Raw genomic sequence first — 22,405 nt, 5'->3', positions numbered from 1 at the left:
AGAGGATAGAAGATTTCAACCAAGGCAGCCAGCACAAGGAGCACTTCTTAATGAATGTAAGGGCTGTCCCTTGTGCTGATTAATAAGGCTTTAAGAGAAAAGTCGAATCATCCAGAGTAACTAGTCAGACCATAGACAGGCCAATCAATTCCTCCTTCTCTGGTATACAGCAACCCGAAACTTGATTGGTTTGCTAAATGTGTGCTAAACGAGGCCCATCACCTCTGCTTTTTGCATCGCCACATTGGAATAGCCAATAAGATAAGGCTCTGTTTCCATTATTACAACCCCCAAGTCGCGCGATTTTGCCACGATTTTTTGCCGTGATTTTGATGTGACTTGAAGCAATGCCTGTATATTCTTGAGGCCTATGGACCTCAAGTCGCATCAAAGTGGGACCAAGGTAGTGCAGGGACTACTCATTGGAAATCATGGGGTACGACTTGTCATGCGACTTTTCAGTCCCAAATCGCGTTAGTGGAAACCGAGCCTTAAATGGGAAATGGAGCTCAAAGAGGTCTGGTTAACATCAGTACATGATCCAGCATTCGTGACACTGCAGCCTGATGAGTATTCATGTGTACGCGGCTTGTGCGCTTTAAGCGGCCTATTTAAAGATCAGCAAAATAGCTGCTTTATTTTTAGCCGCACCTGGAGTAATTTAATTTCACAGCAAAACCTGACCTGCTTGTCCTCTGGTTTATACAAAATTTGACAGGAAAGTTGCAATGTTCAAATGGAGTATAAAATGGATCAGCAGACGGTATAAAACAGAAGCTGAGACAGTTCTATAGAAAAAATGAAAAATGACACCTTGAGGACGGAAGCTCCATCCCCCCTTCCCTGGAAATAAAGAATTTCCACCGGGGTTAGGACAGCAAAAAATTGATGTAAAAATATTGAGGAGTCTTTATAGATTGGAGAAATTCTTATATAGGAGAGATTTGGCTGGAATGTTTATTTACTCTGAACAGATTATGAATATTTTCTATTGCAGGATTGGCAACAATGTATCTACTTCAATCCTTAAGATTGTAATATTGGGTGCCATTTACTGAAAATGGAGAGTGCAGAATCTGGTCCAGTTCTACATAGAAACCAATCAGCTTCCAGGTTTTATTCCCAAAGGTTAATTGAACAAGCTGATTGGTTACTATGTACAGCTGCACCAGATTCTGAGTGTTCCAGTTTTAGTTGAGTTCTCTCCCAATGTATTTTGCCATAATAATTGCTATTTTTATCTATCGATCTTTGTCTTTAAATCTATATTTCTTTTCTTTTTCCTTCTTTCTTTATTATTTGTCTTATCTACTTTTTCTTTTATTATAAATAGTATAATAAATAATGTCTTTCTTTTCTTTCTTTCCTTTTTCTTTTTTTCTTTCTTTCCTTCTTTCCATCTTTCTTTTCCTTTTTCTTTCTTTTTTTTCCTATTTCTTTCCTTCTTTCCATCTTTCTTTATTTCTTTCCTCCTTTCATTCCTCCTTTCATTCCTCCTTTCTTTCCTCCTTTTTTCTCCTTTCTTTCCTCCTTTCTTTTCTTCTTTCTTTCTTTCCTTCCTTCTTTCTTTCTTTCCTCCTTTCCTCCTTTCTTTCCTTCTTTTTTTTCTCCTTTCTTTCCTTTCTTTCCTTCTTTCTTTCCTTCTTCCCTTCTTTTTTTTCTCCTTTCTTTCCTTCTTTCTTTCCTTCTTTCTTTCCTTCTTTCTTTCCTCCTTTCTTTCCTTCTTTCTTTCTTTCTTTCCTTCTTTCTTTCCTTCTTTCTTTCCTTCTTTCTTTCTTTCTTTCCTCCTTTCTTTCCTTCTTTCTTTCCTCCTTTCTTTCCTCCTTTCTTTCATTCGTTCTTTCCTCCTTTTTTTCTCCTTTCTTTCCTTCTTTCTTTCCTTATTTCTTTCCTCCTTTCTTTCTTTCCTTATTTCTTTCCTCCTTTCTTTCTTTCCTCCTTTCTTTCCTTATTTCTTTCCTCCTTTCTTTCCTCCATCCTTTCCTTCTTTCCTTCTTTCTTTTCTCCTTTCCTTCCTTCGTTCGTTCCTTCTTTCTTTCCTCTTTTCTCCTTTCTTTTCCTTTTTCTTTCTTTTCTTTCTTTTCTTTCTTTTCTTTCTTTTCTTTCTTTCTTTCTTTCTTTTCTTTCTTTTCTTTCTTTCTTTCTTTCTTTCTTTTCTTTCTTTCTTTCTTTCTTTCTTTCTTTCTTTCTTTTCTTTCTTTCTTTCTTTCTTTCTTTCTTTCTTTCTTTCTTTCTTTCTTTCTATCTTTCTTTCTTTCTTTCTTTCCTTCTTTCCTTCTTTCTTTCCTTCTTTCTTTCCTTCTTTCTGTCTTTTCATCTGTCTTTCTAATAAATGGTCTAATATACCACCAAATTGAACATATGTAAACCCTCACCTTGCAAAACAACCCATTAATATAGAAATGAAAGGCTAAACATTTGTGTATAAATAAATAAAAAAAATCCCTTTTTTATAAGTGATCACATTCCCTCTATTCTTAGTTGCATAAGGAGCTCAGAGAGCTGTTGGAGGAGAAACCGAATCGCACTGGTCTTCCCAGTGAATAGCTGTGCAGGGGATGGGGGGGGAGTTTCAGGACAAATCATTGGAGGAGACCAGGCTGAATTCCAGCACAGCTAGAGAAAAGGCTATACTAAAAATCTGCAGAATTTTCCTACAACAAATGAATACCGATCGCTATCCTATGTCTCCCTATAGTAAATTTTGGTGCAGGAGTGCGAACAGCAATGACAGTGCGCAAAGTACACAAAGCTGCATCAGCCAATCTGAAATCCTTTTAAGTATTCAGCCTCTGATTGGCTGCTTAGTTGAATAATGGCCCGTACACACGATCCGAATATCGTACGACGGATCGTACGACTTTTTTCGCTTAATAGTCGCAAGTAAAATGAAATGGGTTATTAAAGTCACGAAAATTCTCGTACGACCGGAAAAAATAATCGGAAGTGATGTCATGTGTTGTAATGTATTTGTATTGTATTGTCGGACGACAACTGTACTGACTAAACGAAAATCGTACGATCTGACATCGTACGAGGAAAATTTTCGTGCATGTCCGATCGAAAAATATCGGATGAACGGTCGTGATCGGCTCTCGAAAGTAGTGTACACACGATCCGAAAATCGTACGATTCTTCATCGGACGATCGTTTTCGTCCGATATTCGGATCGTGTGTACGGGCCATAAGCCTGTAAAACTTTAACTATGAATTGGGGAGTTACCTTACTTAGGAAAACAGCTGCCATTGTAATAATAAAAAAAAATAATATGTGCAAAAATATGTATTTTACCTATTGATATTTTAATCTTTTGGAAATTAGATTACAAATGTAGCAGTTATTGGGGTTGGTTTATAAAGTGATAGAAACTATTCACTTAGCAAAGTGAATGCCGACTGAGATTTGCAAATAAGATGAAGCTGTTAAATACAATCAGCCAATCATGCACTACCAAAAATCCTTTTTTTTTTTTTGTTGCACATGATTGGTTATTCAAAGTGAAGATTTATCCTATTTACTATCTATGTGAACACCCTCTGGGGTTGATTTACTAAAGGCAAACCGACTGTGCAGTTGCTTTAGAGATTAGTAAATGGGCAGAAGCTCTGCTGACTTCCATCATCCAGTCAAGTGCAAGCGAAAATGCAGTTTTTTTAATTTTCCTTGCACATGATTGGGTATTCTTCGCAAAGTGACGCTTTACCTCATTTACAAAGCCTTGAAACAACTGCACTTTGTTGAGGGCAACTGCACTTCCAACCGTGCAAGGTCTATTTGCCTTTAGTAAATCAACCTCAAAATGTCTTTAGTAAATCCATCCTATGGCATCATTTGTTACATTCTTTATCTTATGAAGATAATTTATATTTCCATTCAATGGCTATTGTAGGAATTCAATAAAAATGGGCAATTCTGAGCTGTCTACTTTGACAAACTCATACAGTAATTAGTTCATTTTTTTTTAAAAAATCCCCCAGTGAACAAATTTGGAATCTGGAGGCATTCAGGATGATAATTGACAAATAAGCCAAGTATGGGTTGGCATGCTGGATAGACAAAAACTTGAAATGTTTTATTAGTAAAAAAAAAAAGTGAATTTGCTAATGAACTCCATAACTGTTAATGATGTAGCCCAGTGGTTTGCAAACTGCGACCCAAGGGCTGGATGTGGCCATTTTCTTTCCTTTATCCTTCCCTGACACCAATGATGGGGCGCTCTTTCTTCCACTGATGCCAATAATGGGGCACTATTTCTCCCACTGATACCAGTGATGGGGCACTATTTCTCCCAGTGATGGGACACTATTTCTCCCACTGATACCAGGGATGGGACACTATTTCTCCCACTGATACCAGTGATGGGACACTATTTCTCCCACTGATACCAGTGATGGGACACTATTCCTCCCACTGATAACAGGGATGGGACACTATTCCTCCCACTGATAACAGGGATGGGACACTATTTCTCCCACTGATACCAGTGATGGGACACTATTTCTCCCACTGATACCAGTGATGGGGCACTATTTCTCCCACTGATACCAGTGATGGGACACTATTTTACACACTGATACCAGTGATGAGGCATTATTTCTCCCACTGATACCAGTGATGGGACAGTATTTATCCTACTTATACCAGTGATGGGACACTATTTATCCTACTTATACCAGTGATGGGACACTATTTCTCCCACTGATACCAGTGACGAGGCACTCTTTCTCCCACTGATACCAGTGATGGGCACTCTTCCTCCCACTGATACCAGTGATGAGGCACTATTACTCCCACTGACACCAATGGTGGGGAATTGGTTATATCCACTGACAATAGGACATTTTCTACTTCAATTGGGCAAAGTCCGGTCCCCCTAAAGTCTCAAGAACAGAAAACTGGCCCTTTGTTTGGAAAGATTGGAGTCCCCTGATATAGATGATAGAAAGATTTTTCGTTTTGGGTTGAGTTGGTGGCAGTCATAGAACATCATCAGGCCAACTGAGGAGAGACAGAAGGATTTCGTTCCAATTGGCACAATGCCTTAAAAAATTGACAATTGGGACCTATTGGTTCACAGTTTGGATAAAACCAACCTATAGTCCATTCTGTGGGGGGAAATCTTACCACCAGTTACCTTGGTTTTGGGTGTTTGAGATCACATTAGGAAACTATTTTTTTTTCTTGCATCTGAATGGGAGAGCTGAGTTTGGTGAAAAGTTGTACAGAATAATAACATCATTTGGGACTGTCTACAAGCAAAGGTTCAGATTCCTGGATCTGTAATTTGGAAGCTGGGCACAAAAAAAATACAAGCAAAGGTTAAATGACTAGTCACCCATATTGCCTGTACAGCCTCTCTGAAGCTGACCTTTCCCCATCATTGATTTACCCTATCTTGTTCTGAACCGTGTCTTTGTGTGGAGGCAGCCATCTTGTAGAGGCAGGTCTTTGCTTCCTCTTATCAGAGCTGCCCCCCCCCCCAATGACTGGTGACATTATCACTGGTAGGGAATAATTAAACAACATCAAGAGTAGTGGAGAAAGCATAGATGCCCTGGTGGGTAATATAACAGAAGCAGGGAGATCCTTGCACTGCAGTTCCTCAGGTACAGCTTCCTTTCCAGCAAAGAAAACCACGAGCAGGACAGTAGTGACATCACCAAATGTAACGCCAAATCTTTTTAAGACTAGAAGTCAGAGGCAGCAGTGCCTTAGATGATCTCAAACAGCAGCTATACAGATATGAGGTCAAGACCCCAGATCTTTTAGAAATTAAGTCAAAAGGTAGATTATTCATGTACTGCTTGGTCAAAATTAACATTGATGTTACCTAATACATAGTACTTTTTGAGTTCTGGTTCACTTTTAGGGCTTGTGTGCTTTTAGATGCATTAAGCCTGCAATAGAGATCACTTTGAAATGTTTCTGAGCAGGTTCACAGGTGCATTTGATCTCCTTCTAAAGGCCTGTACACACGATCTGACTATTTGACAACAAATGTCCGATGGACCTGTTTTAGCGGACAATCCATCCGTGTGTGCGCTCCATCGGACAAACTTTTTCACTTTTTCATTGGACAAATGTTCGAAGTGAGAACAGACAAACTTTCTGGCAACGAATGTCCTACGTCGGCTAATCCGATCGTGTGTACACAAGTACATCGGACTAAAGTCAAAAGTACAAACACGAATGCTCAGAACCAATGCTAAAGATCAGACAACAATAGCAGAAGTTGCCCAAAGGGTGGCGGTAAAGAGCAGAAAAAAGAATGTAGTACGTCTATTACGTCACTATGTTCATGTTTGTTGGCGGAAAAAGTCCTGCCGTGTGTATGCATACCAAGTTCACGGACAACGCCCTTCGAACAAACATCCACGGAAAAGTCAATTGGAAGTCCGATCGTATGTATGAGGCCTCGTACACACGACCGAGTTTCTCGGCAAAAACCAGCAAGAAACTTGCTGGGAGATATTTTTTTGCCGAGGAAACCGGTCGTGTGTACATTTTCGTCGAGGAAACTGTCGAGAAACTCGACGAGCCAAAAAGAGAGCATGTTCTCTATTTCCTTGACGGGAATGGAGAAAATTGGCTTGTCGAGTTTCTCGACGGCTTCACAAGGAACTCGATGAGCAAAACGATGTCTAGAGGAAAAGAGATTTCACCTCCAAATACGGAAAGGTTTTTTCACAGTAAGAGCTGTGAAAATGTGGAACAGACTCCCTCCAGAGGTGGTTAGGGCCAGCTCAGTAGATTGCTTCAAGAAAGGCCTGGATACTTTCCTAAATGTACATAAAATAACTGAGTACTAAGATTTATAGGTAAAGTTGATCCAGGGTAAATCCGATTGCCTCTCGGGGGATCAGGAAGGAATTTTTTCCCCTGCTGTAGCAAATTGGATCATGCTCTGCTGGTTTTTTTTTGCCTTCCTCTGGATCAACTGTGGGTATGGAGTTGGGTGTATAGGATTGTACTGTGTTTTTTATTTAGTTTTTTTGTGGTTGAACTGGATGGACTTGGGTCTTTTTTCAACCTGACTAACTATGTAACTATGTAACTATGTACGAGGCCTGAGGCTTACGCTGCATCAAGCTGCTTTTGCAATACCATTGACTTGTATAGGAAGGAAAACTGTTTGATATATTCAAAAGTGGGTGTGCCATGGGCTCTAAGGCTTCCAATTTTTAATACATACATCTGTTCTTCTTATTTCAGGACCTTCGGTGGAGAAGAGTTGGGCTCCACCAGCTGGAAGAAACAAAATAAAAAAAATAAAAAAGGAGAGCGAAAGAACAATAAAAAAGAAAAAAAAGCAAAGGGGGTCGGAAAGGAGGAGAGATTTGAAAAGAAAGCAAAGGGGGTCGGAAAGGAGGAGACATTTGAAAAGAAAGCAAAGGGATCCGGAAAGGAGGAGAAATTTGAAAAGAAAAGGCAAAAAGAAGGGAAAGATGGACAAGAAAGGACACTGCGGAAAGAAGAAAAGAAAACCAGAAAAGGAAGAGTGATGAAGAAAAACTGAAAATGAGGAAAAATGTGACACGGCCGGAGAGACACGATGGCAGTTTGGCACGGTCGGAGAAAAGGGATATTAGAGAGAGACATGGGGGAGGCTGGACCTTCCGTACTCAGGGCGCAACGACCGGTGGCAAAAGCCAACCGAACAAGAGCACAGAATTAAAAGAAGAAACAGCAATCTGAAGGAAAATAATTTTTCCCTGAACAAAAATATTACTAAATTAAGGACGGCATAACTGATCAAATTTACAAATGTGATGAAACGTCATACATGATGTAAAATTTAGGAATAAACCCCTTTTCGGGGTTTTGGCCGGTCAGGTGCGGGGATGAGCGGAATGATTTTGGTGAAATTTCATCAAGGCTAAAAATCAAAATTTTGCTGCTTAGGTGAAATTTGCTTGCAAAAAGATCTATTCTTTGTTTTCTTATTAGGTGGGTGCTTTTGGTTATATGTAGGGCAGTTTGGTTTCTTTTTTATTCATTTAGTGTCCTTTGTGTTGTTTTTGTGTATGAGATCAGTGCTTGAGTACTGTGTCACTTTCAACTTTTATAGCACTTCTTTTCACTGTCTTTTTTTCTTTCTGTGGAAAAAAGAAAACATAAAATAATGAGGCTAATGAGGGTTCAGTGGGAAGGAGCATCTATATACACTATATTACCAAAAGTATTGGGACTCCTGCCTTTACACGCACATGAACTTTAATGGCATCCCAGTCTTAGTCCGTAGGGTTCAGTATTAGGTTGGCCCTTTGCAGCGATAACAGCTTCACCTCTTCTGGGAAGGCCGTCCACAAGGTTTAGGAGTGTGTCTATGGGAATGTTTGACCATTCTTCCAGAAGTGCCTTTGTGAGGTCAGGCACTGATGTTGAGGTCTGGCTCGCAGTGTTTGCTCTAATTCATCCAAAAGTGTTCTATCGGGTTGAGGTCAGGACAGTCAAGTTCCTCCACTCCAAACTCGCTCATCCATGCCTTTATGGACCTTGCTTTGTACACTGGTGCACAGTCATGTTGGAACAGGAAGGGGCCATCCCCAAACGTTTCCCACAAAGTTGGGAGCATGAAATTGTCCAAAATGTCTTGGTATGCTGGCGCCTTAAGAGTTCCCTTCACTGGAACTAAGGGGCCAAGCCCAACCCCTGAAAAACAACCCCACACCATAATCCCCCCTCCACCAAATGATTTGGACCAGTGCACAAAGCAAGGTCCATAAAGACATGGATGAGCGAGGTAGGGGTGGAGGAACTTGACTGGCCCTGACCTCAACCCAATAGAACATCTTTGGAATGAACTTAGAGTGGAGACTGTGAGCCAGGCCTTCTCGTCAAACATCAGTGCCTGACCTCACAAAGGCGATTCTGGAATAATGGTCAAACATTCCCATAAACACACTCCTAAACCTTGTGGACAGCCTTCCCAGAAAAGTTGAAGCTGTTATATATGCAGAATAAGACTCGGATGCCATTAAAGTTCATGTGCCTGTAAGGGCAGGTGTCCCAATACTTTTGGTAATATAGTGTATCTCTGAAGCTCATTACTTAAAAAACACCTTGAAAGGTATCTGAACTCAAAACCAAAAATGCATTGCAGCTTTCCAGGCCTTTGATGCGGTGGCTACATTCATTTTTCAGGCCCTTTCCCTTTATTTTCATATGATGACTCTGCCAAAAACACACTTCCTGACCTACAGTGGCTACGTTAACTCCTCCACTGTATCCAGGGGGCAGCCACTGTTGTCCTACATTGGGGTAGGGATAGGTAGCACTTTACCCCTGGACTTGTCCTATAGGTGTAACTATTCAGCAGTGTAAGTACTGGTAAACTAAAATGTATATTTAATTATAAATTAAAATAATCGTTGAATTGTTACACTAATGAATTAATTGTTGAAATAATTGCTTAAAGCGGGGGTTCTCCCTAAAAAAAAAAAATTTTCCCTAGCATCTCATTCAGCATAGTAGCGTGAGCTACAGTATGCCTTTATATTTTTTTTTGGCGCCGTACTCACTGTGTAATCGCGTAGTAAAATTTCAGGTGAATGGGCGTTCCTATGCAGAGGGCTCATGATTGACGGCCGGCTATGGCGCGTCACGCTTCACGGAAATAGCCGAAATAGGTGTTTGCTCTTCACGGCGCCTGCGCAGTCAGCTCCGATGTCTGTGCGCAGGCGTCGTATACCGCCGGGAAGAGCCGAGACCTACTCCGGCTATTTTCGTGAAGCGTGACGTGCCATAGCCGGCCGTCAATCACGAGCCCTCTGAATAGGAACGCCCATTCCCCATGGGGAGTCTGAAATTTTACTACGCGATTAAACAGTGAGTACAGCGCCGAAAAAAAATATAAAGGCATACTGTAGCTCGCGCTACTATGCTGAATGAGATGCTATAAAGTTGTTTTTTAGGGTGAAACACCGCTTTAATTAAATAAAATAATAATAATTTAATTAGCTGCCATTTACATTTGATTGTAATTTAAAATGAAATGCAAGTGGTTTTAAAGCCTAAACATTTTCTACTTAACATCATTCCCTACGTTAGGGTAAAAAATATTTGTGTATCAGTATCAACCCCTCACAACCTACCCCCCCCCCCTACACTTACCCTAGCCCTCATTGGATCCATCGCTGTGCCCATCTGCAGTAACTGTCTCCTTTCCCTGCACTCACAGGATTTGGTCCCCAATGCTGTTAGTCAAATCCTGTGAGAAGAGGGCAGGGCAAGCTGAGCTGGCTATGTCTATAGATGCAAGCAGCGCAGCGCAGCTCAGGATCGAGCCCACAGGTATGCCATGATAGGAAGCAGCTTCCTATGGTGGCACACCAAGAGGAGGAGGAGCCAGGAATACTGGAGGGGGATCTGAAAAGTAGAGGTTTAGGGCCACTTTGTGCAATTCCATTTTTATTTTTTAAATCCTTTGCAATCACTTTCATTGTTTTCTTATTAAACTGATGTATAATATAATTAAATTAAATTATAATTAAAATATTGTATAGGTATGTATAAATTTAAGATCATTATAAATATAATATATATATAATATAATTATAATTAATTGTTTAATTAAAGAGGTGTTCCAGCCTGGGGGAAAAAATACAAATACTGCAGCTCCTGACTTTTAATGTATGGACACTCAGCTGTCCAGGGAGCCCGCGATGTTGGCACCCCAGCCGATCTTCGGATCGGCTGTTGGGTGCTGCCGCCGCCATCTCCACTAAGGCTGCATTCACATCTAGGCGGACGAAATCGCGGTGTTTTGTCGCCGCAAATCGCGGTAAAAATAGCGGCGTTTTGTACCGCGATTTGCGACGACAAAACGCCGGTATTGTCCGCCTAGATGTGCCCCAAGATGACCCCCTCTATGGAGATGATTCCCATCTCCTAGCCGAACGCTCGAAGACGCCTGAAAAAAAGGTCCGGGACCTTTTTTCACGCGACAGGCGTCCGGCGTTCGGCGTGGAGATGTGAACCATCTCCATAGAGGGACATCTGTTTTCAGCCCTCTGGCGGCAGCGGCGTAGCGCTACAGGCGTAAAAACGCCTAGGTGTGAATGCAGCCTAAGAGAAACAGGCAGTAAAGCCTTTTACCTTCACAGCCAGTTCCCTACTGCACATGCGTGTCGCACGATGCACTTTCTAATTTGCCGACGGTGACGACTCCAGAAGTGGGGAAGGGGTACCTGTCAAAAACAGGTACCCTCCCCATGAAAGGTGCCAAATGTGGCACGAGGGGCGGGGCAGGAAGCAAATAAGTGGAAGTTCCCCTTTTGGGTTGAACTCCGCTTTAAATCAAATCACTTAATTTTATGAACTGCAATTTACATTTATTAAATTGCAGTTTTAGGATTTACATTTTTGGTTTTTGGTTTGGATACACCTTAACTTCACCTTCCTCATTAACTCCAATGCATTTAGCCAAGATGGCAAAATTTGGCGTAAATCTATCAGTTTTAGCTTTGCTCATCCCTAGTCAGAAGTAGAGTATATAGCAGAAATATATCTACTCTAGCATGACCTTCTGTGTGTACCTGACAGCTGCTGGTGCCCAGAGCCAATCACATAGCCTTGCTCTTATTGGTTGTGTGCAGTGGGTGAATAGGGGGGTGGCAGAAGCCATGTGTTGGAGATCCTTCTCCTCTCCAGTCACTAATCTCCATCCTCCTGCTGAACCCTAGGAGGGGGGTTATAGGGAGGTGGAACTGCTATGTGACTGTCACCATGAGCCAGCGAGTCTCCAATAGAAATGGATGCCAAAGCAAGTATTCCGCTACATTCCTATTATGTACTATCCACCTGGCCTGCTTATTCTCCTAAAAGGGGTTTATGGCTCGACTTTTCCAGTTGTTTATTCTGAGATGACATTACATAATGGCACAGAATCAGCTTTAAGCAATGTGTAAAGTCAATGACAGACCTAGTTACACTGGAGGGAAGCAAATCTGTCACCAAGACAAAAAGCACCTGGAGATGCGACAGTTCACTAATTCTATAAATTACCATGTTTACCAGGTCTGGAAGTGCCTGCACTAACATCACTGGGTAATAGAAAATCTTCTCTGATTCGCTTTATGCCTAATGGTGACCAAACACGCTTTTTTTATTTTTTTATTTGATTTGATTTGATCACAAAAATCTAATCCGCAAACAAACGAATAGCTACAACTTACCTTTAGGCTCCAATCCATGTTAGCGGATCTCCAAAGTTGCACGATTTCCCGAGCGACTTTAGAGCATTGATTTAATGTGACTTTTAATGGGAAAGGGAAAAGTCCTGGAAGTCGCACATCTCTGCAAAACCCTATGTATGACAGCCTCAGCCTGGATTCCAACCAGACCACACCCCCAACACCAGTGGCGGCCGGTACTCCATTTTGGGGGGAGAAAACAAACCACCCGCCACCAACCCCCTGTACCGGTGCACCGAGCCCATCCTTTTTTAAGCCAATTAGACCCTCAGGCTCTAATCATGTGCTTTGTGGAAAAAAAAACATTGGAATCCATGCATCCGGCGCCCTGCATGTAGATTAGGGGCCGGACACATGGATTTGGGGGGGGTGGCGCCCCTGCACCCCGTATGGACAGGCCGCCAGTGCCCACCGCTTTTTATTACGCCAACGGAGCTTGTCCCATGACTAAGCTTCATGGGTGGAGTAAAACGTGTTGGAGGCGTGGCCTGGTTAGATCCCGGGCTTAGGCTGACATACACCTTCTTAGGCTGCATTCACACCTGAGCGTAGGTCGTTCGGTCGTTTTTTCCGGCGTTTTTTTCCGGCGTTTTGTCGCACGTATTCATGCTTATTTGCGCGTTTGCATACAGCGTCGTCCGACGTTTTTGTACTTCGACGTTTTTTATTTGTAGCCAATAGGAAAAATTATCATCTTTTCATCACTTGTTGCTATGTCGGTAGATTTTTTTTATCTTCTGCCTGGGTGAAATGTTCTATTGATCAAAGCGACAAAACGCCCGTAGCAAACGCTCGTTTTCGCGCTATTTGCTTGTATCGAGCGTTTCCATTACTTTCTATGGGAAATGGAAACGCTCAAAAACGCCCAAACCGCCCGATTCGCACGACAAAAAAGGGACCGGAACTTGTTTGAGCTTCAGGCGTTCGGCGTCAGACGTTTTGGAGTGGAGATGTGAACCATCTCCATAGGGAATAATGTATTTTTTCCCCTCTAGCGTTTTTGAGCGTCGCGCTTCAGGCGACAAAACGCTCAGGTGTGAATGCAGCCTTACAGGGTTTTGCAGAGATGTGCAACTTCCAGGACCTTTCCCTTTTCCATTTGATGTCTAGAGCTGGGACGAGCTCTGTCTTTGTCTGCACTCCAAGCAGTTGCTATATAAGAGGACCCAGTGGAGGCTTGGTTTGGTTTGATGCGATTTTTGGTGTGACTTTGATCTGATTTTACACTCTCTGGACCAAAGTTGCACCAAAAGTCGCACCAAAGTAGTGCAGACACCTTTTCAAAATTGCTGCGACTTAAAGTTGCACCAATCTGAATGGGCACCTCATTGCAAACAATGGGCTGTGACTTGTCATGTCCAAAGTCGCACTGACAATTTGCACAAGCGTGCATGGTCCCTTAGACTCAATTCTGACCAGATTCAACTAAACTGAGGCCTCGTACACATGACCGAGTTTTTTGGCAAAAACCAGCAAGAAACTTGCTGGTATTTTTTTTTTGCCGAGGAAACCGGTCGTGTGCACACTTTTCGACGAGGAAACTGTGGAGGATCTCGTCGATCCAAAAAGAGAGCATGTCTTCTTTTTCCTCGACGGGAATGGGGAAATTTGGCTCGCCGAGATCCTCGACAGCCTAACAAGGAACTCGACGGGCAAAACGATGTGTTTCGCCCGTCGAGTTTCTCGGTCGTGTGTACGAGGCCTGAGTCAATCATCCAGGGTAGAAATGTATCAATCGTTTTTCATTGATTGGCGGCAGTGAGACACTTTGTTCATGAATGCGGTTTTGTCTCGATCGATTATGAGATTGCATGGTGGAAACAGGGATGCTACTGATAACTCGACCGATTGTATCTAAGTTATCGATCGAAATTCACTTCCCTGTGTGTGGCATATCAATCTAATGGGTTTTCAACTATAGATCAATTCTTTCTATTGGAAGAGACCGTTAAAACGAGAAAGCAATCATTAATCAAAGCATGTATGGCCATCCTGAGTCCCTAAAACTGAATTTTCAGATACAGATGGATGCCAGTAGAGATTCTTTTTTTTTTTTATATATATATATATATATCTCAGGGAACCCTGTGGCAAGATTTTTCTGCTGCAGCTCCCCTCTCCTACCCTAATCTATTGAGGAGGCTCGCTCCTCCAGCTGCATTTTCTCTAATAATAAAAAAAAAGATTTAAACTCCAACAGTGGCAATGAGCCCCCCCATAATAATGTGACCGGTGGGCAGTGCTGGGAACCCACTGCAGAGATTCTGCCAATCGGACATCCTATAGGGAAGGCGCTGTGTGATTCATTGCAGCAGTACGGGGTTGACTGATTCTTTGAAACATACTTTGTGCGCTGGTTAAAACTCGGACATCGGTGGAGGAGTTCCCGAGTCCACTTCAGGGACCACTTATTTCTCTGTGGTTTATCAACTCACGTGATGTTGCGCAATAATGTGCCTTGTATTAAGGCAACCCTTTTAAATGAATGGACTGCCAATGCAATGTGTTGCTTTAGTGCACTGGTCTTCAAACTGCTTCCCAGGGGCCGGATGTGGCCCTTTGCTTGCTTTAATCTGGCCCTTGGGGCACTATTCCAACCATTACACCTTAGTTTATTCTAAGGGGCTCCACCCCCCTCGTCCCCTCTCATAGCCAATCACAATGTAACCCTGTTTTAACCAGCACTCTGAAAGTATCTAATTTAATTTATTTCAATGACCCGTCTGCTTCATAGGACTGTACTGTCGTGTCAGTGAGACGTAAGGATCCTGATTTCACCGCTACCGGTAGGATGAAGGGTCATTTCTGAACATTTATGAAGAAAAGCTAATTTATTACTGTGAGCAATGTATATTTTTTTATTTACAAAGAGAGGCATTATTTGGTACTATCACCTCTGTAGAGTGTATATTTTGCTTCTGTAAAAGATTGTACAATGTATTTAATAATAATAATAATAATAAACTTATCTATGTGACTACAATGTGTGTGTGTTTGGTGTAAGTTGTGGGCTCCAGCGTGTAATTCTCACCCAATGATACGAAGGACTTTATTTTCAGAATATTATGGGGGGAGGGTGTTAGAACCCCCTAGCGACCAATCAGAACATAAAAGATGTAAAAGCATTCAGTGGGCTGCTACTGCTGTCCAGTAAGTACTGCAACTGTGCTAAACGTAACCTGGGATAGTGGTTTCGTTGGCTGGGCCGGATGGCACGGTCATTACGGATCCGCCGAGGGTGGCTGAACAGTTTAGACAATTTTACAGAGATCTCTACAGCTCACAGAGTCACCACACCACACAGGAGATTCAGGCCTATTTACACACATTGCGATTCCCCAGGCTGAGTGCAGTGCAGGCACAGGAGCTGGAGGCTCCAATTACCACCCAGGATATAGCCACGGCGATATCACAACTAGCCAAATCCAAAGCCCCAGGAATGGATGGCCTACCCCTAGAGTTTTATGCGACCTATTCAGAGACCCTTGTCCCTAAACTGAAGGCACTGTTCCAATCCATGTTTGAATTGGGTGAGATCCCCTCCTCCATGCAGGAGGCACAGATCATAGTTTTGCCCAAACCAGGTAAAGACCCACTGTATCCGGAGTCCTATAGACCTATCTCATTGCTACCAGTAGACATTAAGATCCTAGCCAAAATTTTATCATCTAGACTGAACGCAGTTATCCTATCCCTGATCCACGCAGATCAGACTGGGTTTATGCCTGGAAAGAACACAGCAATGAATATTAGACGGCTCTTTATGAACATCCAGGCCCAACACGATATTGTAGGTACTCGGGTGGTGGTGGCACTGGACACGGCTAAGGCATTCGACTCCGTTGAATGGCTATACCTGTGAGAGTGTCTGAAAAACTATGGGATTGGTCCTAAATATATCAGGTGGGTGAAGTTATTGTATCAGACCCCCAAAGCCAGGGTCTTCGTGAACGGCTGGCTCTCAGAACAGATCTCCCTGGAAAGGGGGACGAGGCAGGGATGCCCATTATCGCCTTTGCTGTACGCCCTGGCTGCGGAACCATTGGCAATGGCCATTAGGACGAGCCCGGATGTGGTAGGCCTAAAAAAGGGGGAGACATGGGACAAAATAGGCCTATATGCGGATGATACAGTTTTGTATCTGGCGGATCAGGGTCCCTCGCTGCAGGCGGCACTGAACATTATAGAGACAGTTGGGAAATACTCAGGGTTAAAAATAAACTGGGATAAGTCCCGGATCCTTCCACTAGATCACTTCCCCCCACGGGAGATAGTGCCAGAGATGCCTCTGCAGAGGGTGGATGAGATTAAATATCTAGGGGTGAAAGTTACACGGGATCTCAGGGATTATGTCCCTCTGAATATAGAACCCCTCTTTCATATCATCAAATCTAGAACTCAGGCGTGGACGAGACTGCCCTTGGGGGTAATGGGCAGGATCAACTTAGTGAAAATGATACTATTACCCAAAATCTTGTATATGATCTGGCATGCCCCTTTATATATACAGCAGAAGGTGTTTAAGCAGATGGAGGCAATCCTGAACTCTTTCGTGTGGGGATCGGGAAGACATAAATTGGCCTGGCATATTCTTAAGAATCCCACTGAGGAGGGGGGATGCGCCCTACCAGACATACAAGACTACTATGTAGCATCCCAGCTATCTCACGTGTTCTTCTGCAACACCTCGGAGTCGCAGAGGCATAGGGCCCTTGTGTGTAACAAACCCGGCAGTCCACTTCACACCCCCACACAGGCAATATTCAGGAAGGGTCGGGGAGGCTGTGGTTCGTCCAGATTCGGGGGCGGAAATACTGACTCATCACCAGAAGATATGGGACATCGCCCTTAAGAGGCAGGGCAGATCCCAGTTCCACTCTCACACTCCGCTATGGAATAATGAATCCCTGCCTGAACTGGCCAAGGTGCCAGACGCACAAATATGGGCAGCGTATAGGGTATAGTTTCTAGCGCAGATTCTAACAGAGACCGGAATTAAGACATTCTCAGAATTAAGGGCAGAGTTCTCACTTCCCCAGCAATTTCTGTTTCGATATTTACAGCTTAGACATGCAATCAGAAGACAGGTGACCACTATAGCTATAGACCTACAGCCCATACAGGTGTTAAATATTATTTTCGGGGCGGAATCCACCAAGCTTATATCCAACCTATATTACGCTCTTCGACAAAAAAAGATAGGAGAGGTGTCACAGGTGGCCAAGACGAAGTGGGAACAGGACGTGGGACCCATAGAGGACGAGGACTGGAGTGAAATTCTGGAGGGGGTCAAGACGGCCTCCCCTAAGCTCTCAGATAGGTTGACACAACTGTACATTGTCCACCGGGCATATCTGACATCCGGGAGATTGGCTAAGTTTCAGCAAACGAGAAACCCCACGTGTCCCATGTGCGGCTCTATTACGAACTCTTTTTATCATCTAATATGGCAATGCACGGACATGCAGGCATACTGGTTGCAGGTGACGCGCTTTTTGCATGACAACATGGGATCCCCGGTGGGCATGGACCCGAAACTTTGCCTATTGGGGCTTTTTCCAGATATTGATGTGGATAAATACCAGACCATTTTTTATTAATGAGACATTGTTCATGGCTAGGAAGGTGGTGGCTAAAGTATGGATGAGAGCAGCTGCCCCATCCCTGCAGGATTGGAAAAGGGAGGTGAATACCACCCTGCCTTATAGAAAGTTTATATACACACACCGGGGCCGGCCGCAGAAATTCTCCAGTGTATGGGATAGATGGCTAGAAGACAGGGAAACATGCACAATATAAGGTAATGAATGTGTGGCTTATTCCTGTTAAATGGAATGGAAATGGGAGGTGAGGGTGATAACAGATATTCATGAATGCATAGGTTACGGTTTGTTGTCCGAGATCGGATGGGTGGGGATGTGGATGGTGTAGCGCTCTGTCCTTACTTGGTTACGACACGGCTATACATATGTACATTGGAGTGTGCTCATGATACAAGATTGGGAGGTTGATTTATGTGGACAGAAAAGAAAATGATGACGTGCATTTACTGAATAACTGTACAGTGTTGGTTCATTATGGTGTATGTATATATGTTGTGATTGCATCTCAATAAACTTTGAATTTTTGATAAAAAAAAACTTAACCTGGGACCTGGCCCTTTAAGTGGGGTGTGACGCCCAAGGCCAGTGGGCAGGGCTCCTGATCATGCAGCACTGTGATTGGCTGCACAGTGCTGACATCTTTGGGACCCTGTTCTACCACCTCCGAAACGTCAGTGGTTGACCATAAGATGTCAGTGACAGGTCGGCAGTGGTGGCTGGTGCTAAACTTTTTTGGGGGGAGGGCGGCTTCTGTTGCTGTTAATTAAATCCAATGATGTGGAGGGGGGGGGGGGTGTTGAGTTCGGAAAAGCTGGAGCCCCCCCCAAAAAAAAAACCACCAGTCCAAAGGTGAGTCTGGTGCTGCACCTCTGAAAACTGATCCGTGCGCAAATCACTTTTCAGGGGCATTTGACAGGTGGTGAGGAGGTAATATTTCACCTAGTCAGGGCCGTATGAAGGAATTTGGGGGCCCCAAGCAAAATGGACATGGAGGCCCCCCAACCCCTCCCTATGTTCTTTTTACTCCCCCCCCCCCCCCGGGCCCCCCCTTCCTACCAGGGTCCGTACCGCGTGGCAGGAGATTCAGTTTCCTGTTCCCGGCCTGACTGAAAGGAAGTGAGCACTCAGTGTGTACTTCCTGTCAGTCCGGCCAGGAACAGAAAAAGGAATCTCATGTACCGCGCGGTACCCGGACAGAGTCCGGACTGACAGGAGGAAGGAAGAGGGCTCGGCCACGCTACAGAGAAGGGGAAGTGACAACTTGAGGCTCTCTATAGAGCGCTCAGGCAGCTGCAGCATATAGAAAGCGCGGCAAGGGCTCTGCTTGGGGCCCCAGGTGAGCTTGGGGCCCCAAGAAATTGCTTGGTTTGCCTGCCTTGTAGCGACGGGCCTGCACCTAGTCCGCGCTTTTTTTTAACTACTAAATTCTGCACCACCGCACTGCAACTGCATACATACATACATTGCACACAGTTGGGTGGTTGCAGCAAGACAAGTACCATGTGCAAGCATCCTATGAATTGCATCATATGTCTTTTTTTTTTATTTTTGTCCAGAGTTTCACTTTAATTCCAGAAATAAAGGATCAAGCTAAAAAAAAAAAAGAAACTGCAAATATTAGCATTCATTTTTTCCCTTTGAATTAGAAAACAGCTGCTTCGTTCAAAAAGAATTGAAGACTTGCAGAAAACCGCCTCTCTCCGCCGTTCTCTGGAGGTTTTGGCAGGTGACAATGTTACAGGTATTTGCAGCTGGAAATATAGAGATAACCTCCCGCATGCACGGGCAGATTTCTTATCAGTCTATCCTTCTTTTTATGTTCTCCTCTATGAGGTTATACAGCGCGCCACAAAACGGTTTATTATTATAACGGGGGGGGGGCATATAGTATCCATGTCCCGTCCCAGTGCTCCCAGTATAGTGTGAGGCCAGAATGGTGCAGCGTTTAGTGAGTAGGTCTCACCTTCGGTTTTGTTGGCTTTTTCGTAGGTAAAAATGTGTTGGATTTGGGGTCTGGATTTTAGGGCCCATTTGCGCTACAGCAATGTGCGGTAATGTCTATAGCAAGCATTGCCTAATTTTGAATGGCACCCCCATTGCACTAAGGCAGTGGTCTCCAAACTGTGGCCCTTTGCTTGCTTTTATCCGGGCACTTGGGGCCATAATGGCTCCCCACTGACACCAATGAAGGGACACAATTCCTCCCACTAATACCAATGCTGGGGCACAATGTTTCCCAATGGTGCCAACAATGGGGCCCAATGACACCCAATGATAGGACACACAATGATAGGGCACTAGAAACAATTTCTCCCAATGACACCGAAAATGGGGTCCACTGACACCAATGAAGGGACACAATTCTTCCCACTAATACCAATGCTGAGGCACAATGTTTCCCAATGGTGCCAACAATGGGGCTCAATGACACCCAATGATAGGGCACTATTCCTCTCAATGGGACTAACAATGGGGAAATAATTTCTCCCAATGACACCGAAAATGGGGTCCACTGACACCAATGAAGGGACACAATTCCTCCCACTAATACCAATGCTGGGGCACAATGTTTCCCAATGGTGCCAACAATGGGGCCCAATGACACCCAATGATAGGGCACTATTCCTCTCAATGGGACCAACAATGGGAAAACAATTTCTCCCAATGACACCGAAAATGGGGTCCACTGACACCAATGAAGGGGCGCAATTCCTGCCACTAATACCAATGCTGGGACACAATTTTCCCCAATGACATCAACAATGGGACACAATTCCCCCCATTGACACCAATGATGAGGCACAATTGCCTCCACTGAAACAAATGATGGGGCACTATTTTTATTCTTCACTGACCTCAGGACCTTCTCTGCTTCCCAATTGCCACAGTCCGCCCCCCCCCCCCCTAAAGTCTGAAAGACAGAAAGCTGGCCCTTTGTTTAGAAAGTTTGGAGGCCCCTGCACTAAGGCAACCCACCTGCATGGTAGTACAGTGTGGTGTTTTTTAGATTTTTTTTCACATGCTAGTGTGTTTGCAGCCCCTTTATATTTACATGGGCTGCCGTAATGCACTGCATGTTAATAGGTGATGTAAGGGTCAGCAGAAGAGGGACACAGAGCCGCTGTCAATCACTGCTATGACTTTTGCTCTGTGCCCCTCTCCTGCTGGCTGCATGTGCAGCACTCTGAACAGCTGCATGTAGAGTCATAGCACAGAGCAGGAGCACGCACACTGCAGAGACTCACACAGGACTCCACGGGTCCCGGCAGAACAGGATTATAGGCCTTTTTCTGCGACTTTGGACATCAGAGTTGCATGACAAGTTGTACCCCATGATTCCCAACGATAACCATTCTTATCTGAGTCCCTGTACTAATTTAGTCCGACTTTGCTGCCATTGCTTGAAGTCCATAGACCTCGAGTTTCCACAGGTATTCCCTGAAATCGCAGCCGCAAAATCATGGTAAGATAGCGGGCAAAGTCGTGCGACTTTCAAGTCTTGGCAGTGTTAAAGGGGCACTAGTGGCACAACCATGAGACTAGTGAAAAGGTAAGCACCAAGGAAGAAATAAAAAAAATGCATTGAGATATTTTATTTTTATGTGACTATGGAAATTGTTTTTTTTACTTTGATAGCACTTTAACCCCATGCGTCTGTGGGTGTCAGAAGTTTCCGACTTGAGAGCGCCGCACACTCCTCCTATAGTGACTGTCAGGCTGCGTACACACGGTCAGTCCATCCGATGAGAATGGTCCGACAGACCGTTTTCATCGGTTCACCGCTGAAGCTGACTGATGGTCTGATGTGCGTACACACCATCAGTTCAAAAACCGATCGTGTCAGAACGCGGTGACGTAAAACACACGACGTGCTGAAAAAAACGAAGTTCAATGCTTCCAAGCATGCGTCGACTTGATTCTGAGCATGCGCGGGTTTTGAACCGATGCTTTTGTGTACTAACCATCGGTTTTGACCTATCGGTCGGGCGTCCATCGGTTAGATTTTAAAGCAAGTTCTCTCATTTTTGTCAGAAGGACAAAAGACCGATGGGCCGTACACACGGTCGGTTTGGACCGATGAAACTGAACTTCAGTCCGTTTTCATCGGTTTGAACCGGTCGTGTGTACGCGGCATCAGAGACAACTACCAGCCTAGTAATGATCAGGGGCTGGCAATCACAGTGGTCACATGATCAGGCAGATCTTATCTATCTATCTATCTACAGTGGGGGCCCCGTCCATACAGGGACGCCGCCCGCCTAATCCATGCGCCCGGACCCTATTCCACATGCAGGGTGCCAGACGCATGGATTTCAATGGGAAGCACATGATTAGAGCCCGAGGCTCTAATTGGCTTAAAAAAGGGTGGGCTCAGGGCTCAGCGCAAATTAACATTTGCTATTGTCTTCCTGTTTCTCCTCCCGGCCAATCAGGAATCAGGTCCCGAGACCTGATTGGCTGGGAGGAGAAGCGATCATATTGGCCGCCACGCTGAGGGAAGGAGGAGGAAGCCACCATGAAGCCTGAGATGCAGGGTGAAGCCGCCGACAAGGAGGAGGAGAAGAAGCAAGAAGAGGCCAAAGTTGCCCCACGACCTAGATGGGGTA

General features: G+C 44.1%; 1 protein-coding gene across 2 annotated transcripts in view; it reads left to right on the top strand.

Annotated features, from left to right (window-relative positions):
• IHH (Indian hedgehog signaling molecule) overlaps positions 1-22,405 on the top strand; it is a 152,602-nt gene that overhangs the window by 108,926 nt on the left and 21,271 nt on the right. Inside the window, exon 4 of one of the 2 annotated variants that reach the window (XM_040358172.1) lies at positions 7,214-8,203. The exons of the other annotated variant lie outside the window; for it this stretch is intronic. Within the exon in view, the coding sequence (XP_040214106.1) occupies positions 7,214-7,517 (304 nt within the window). The 3' untranslated portion in view covers positions 7,518-8,203. Of the gene's footprint in view, positions 1-7,213; positions 8,204-22,405 lie in introns of those variants that run through there. 2 annotated transcript variants of the gene reach the window in all.

The sequence above is a fragment of the Rana temporaria genome, chromosome 6 (genome assembly GCF_905171775.1).
Source record: "Rana temporaria chromosome 6, aRanTem1.1, whole genome shotgun sequence".
NCBI lineage: Eukaryota > Metazoa > Chordata > Amphibia > Anura > Ranidae > Rana > Rana temporaria.
This window is presented reverse-complemented; position numbering and strand designations above follow the sequence as displayed.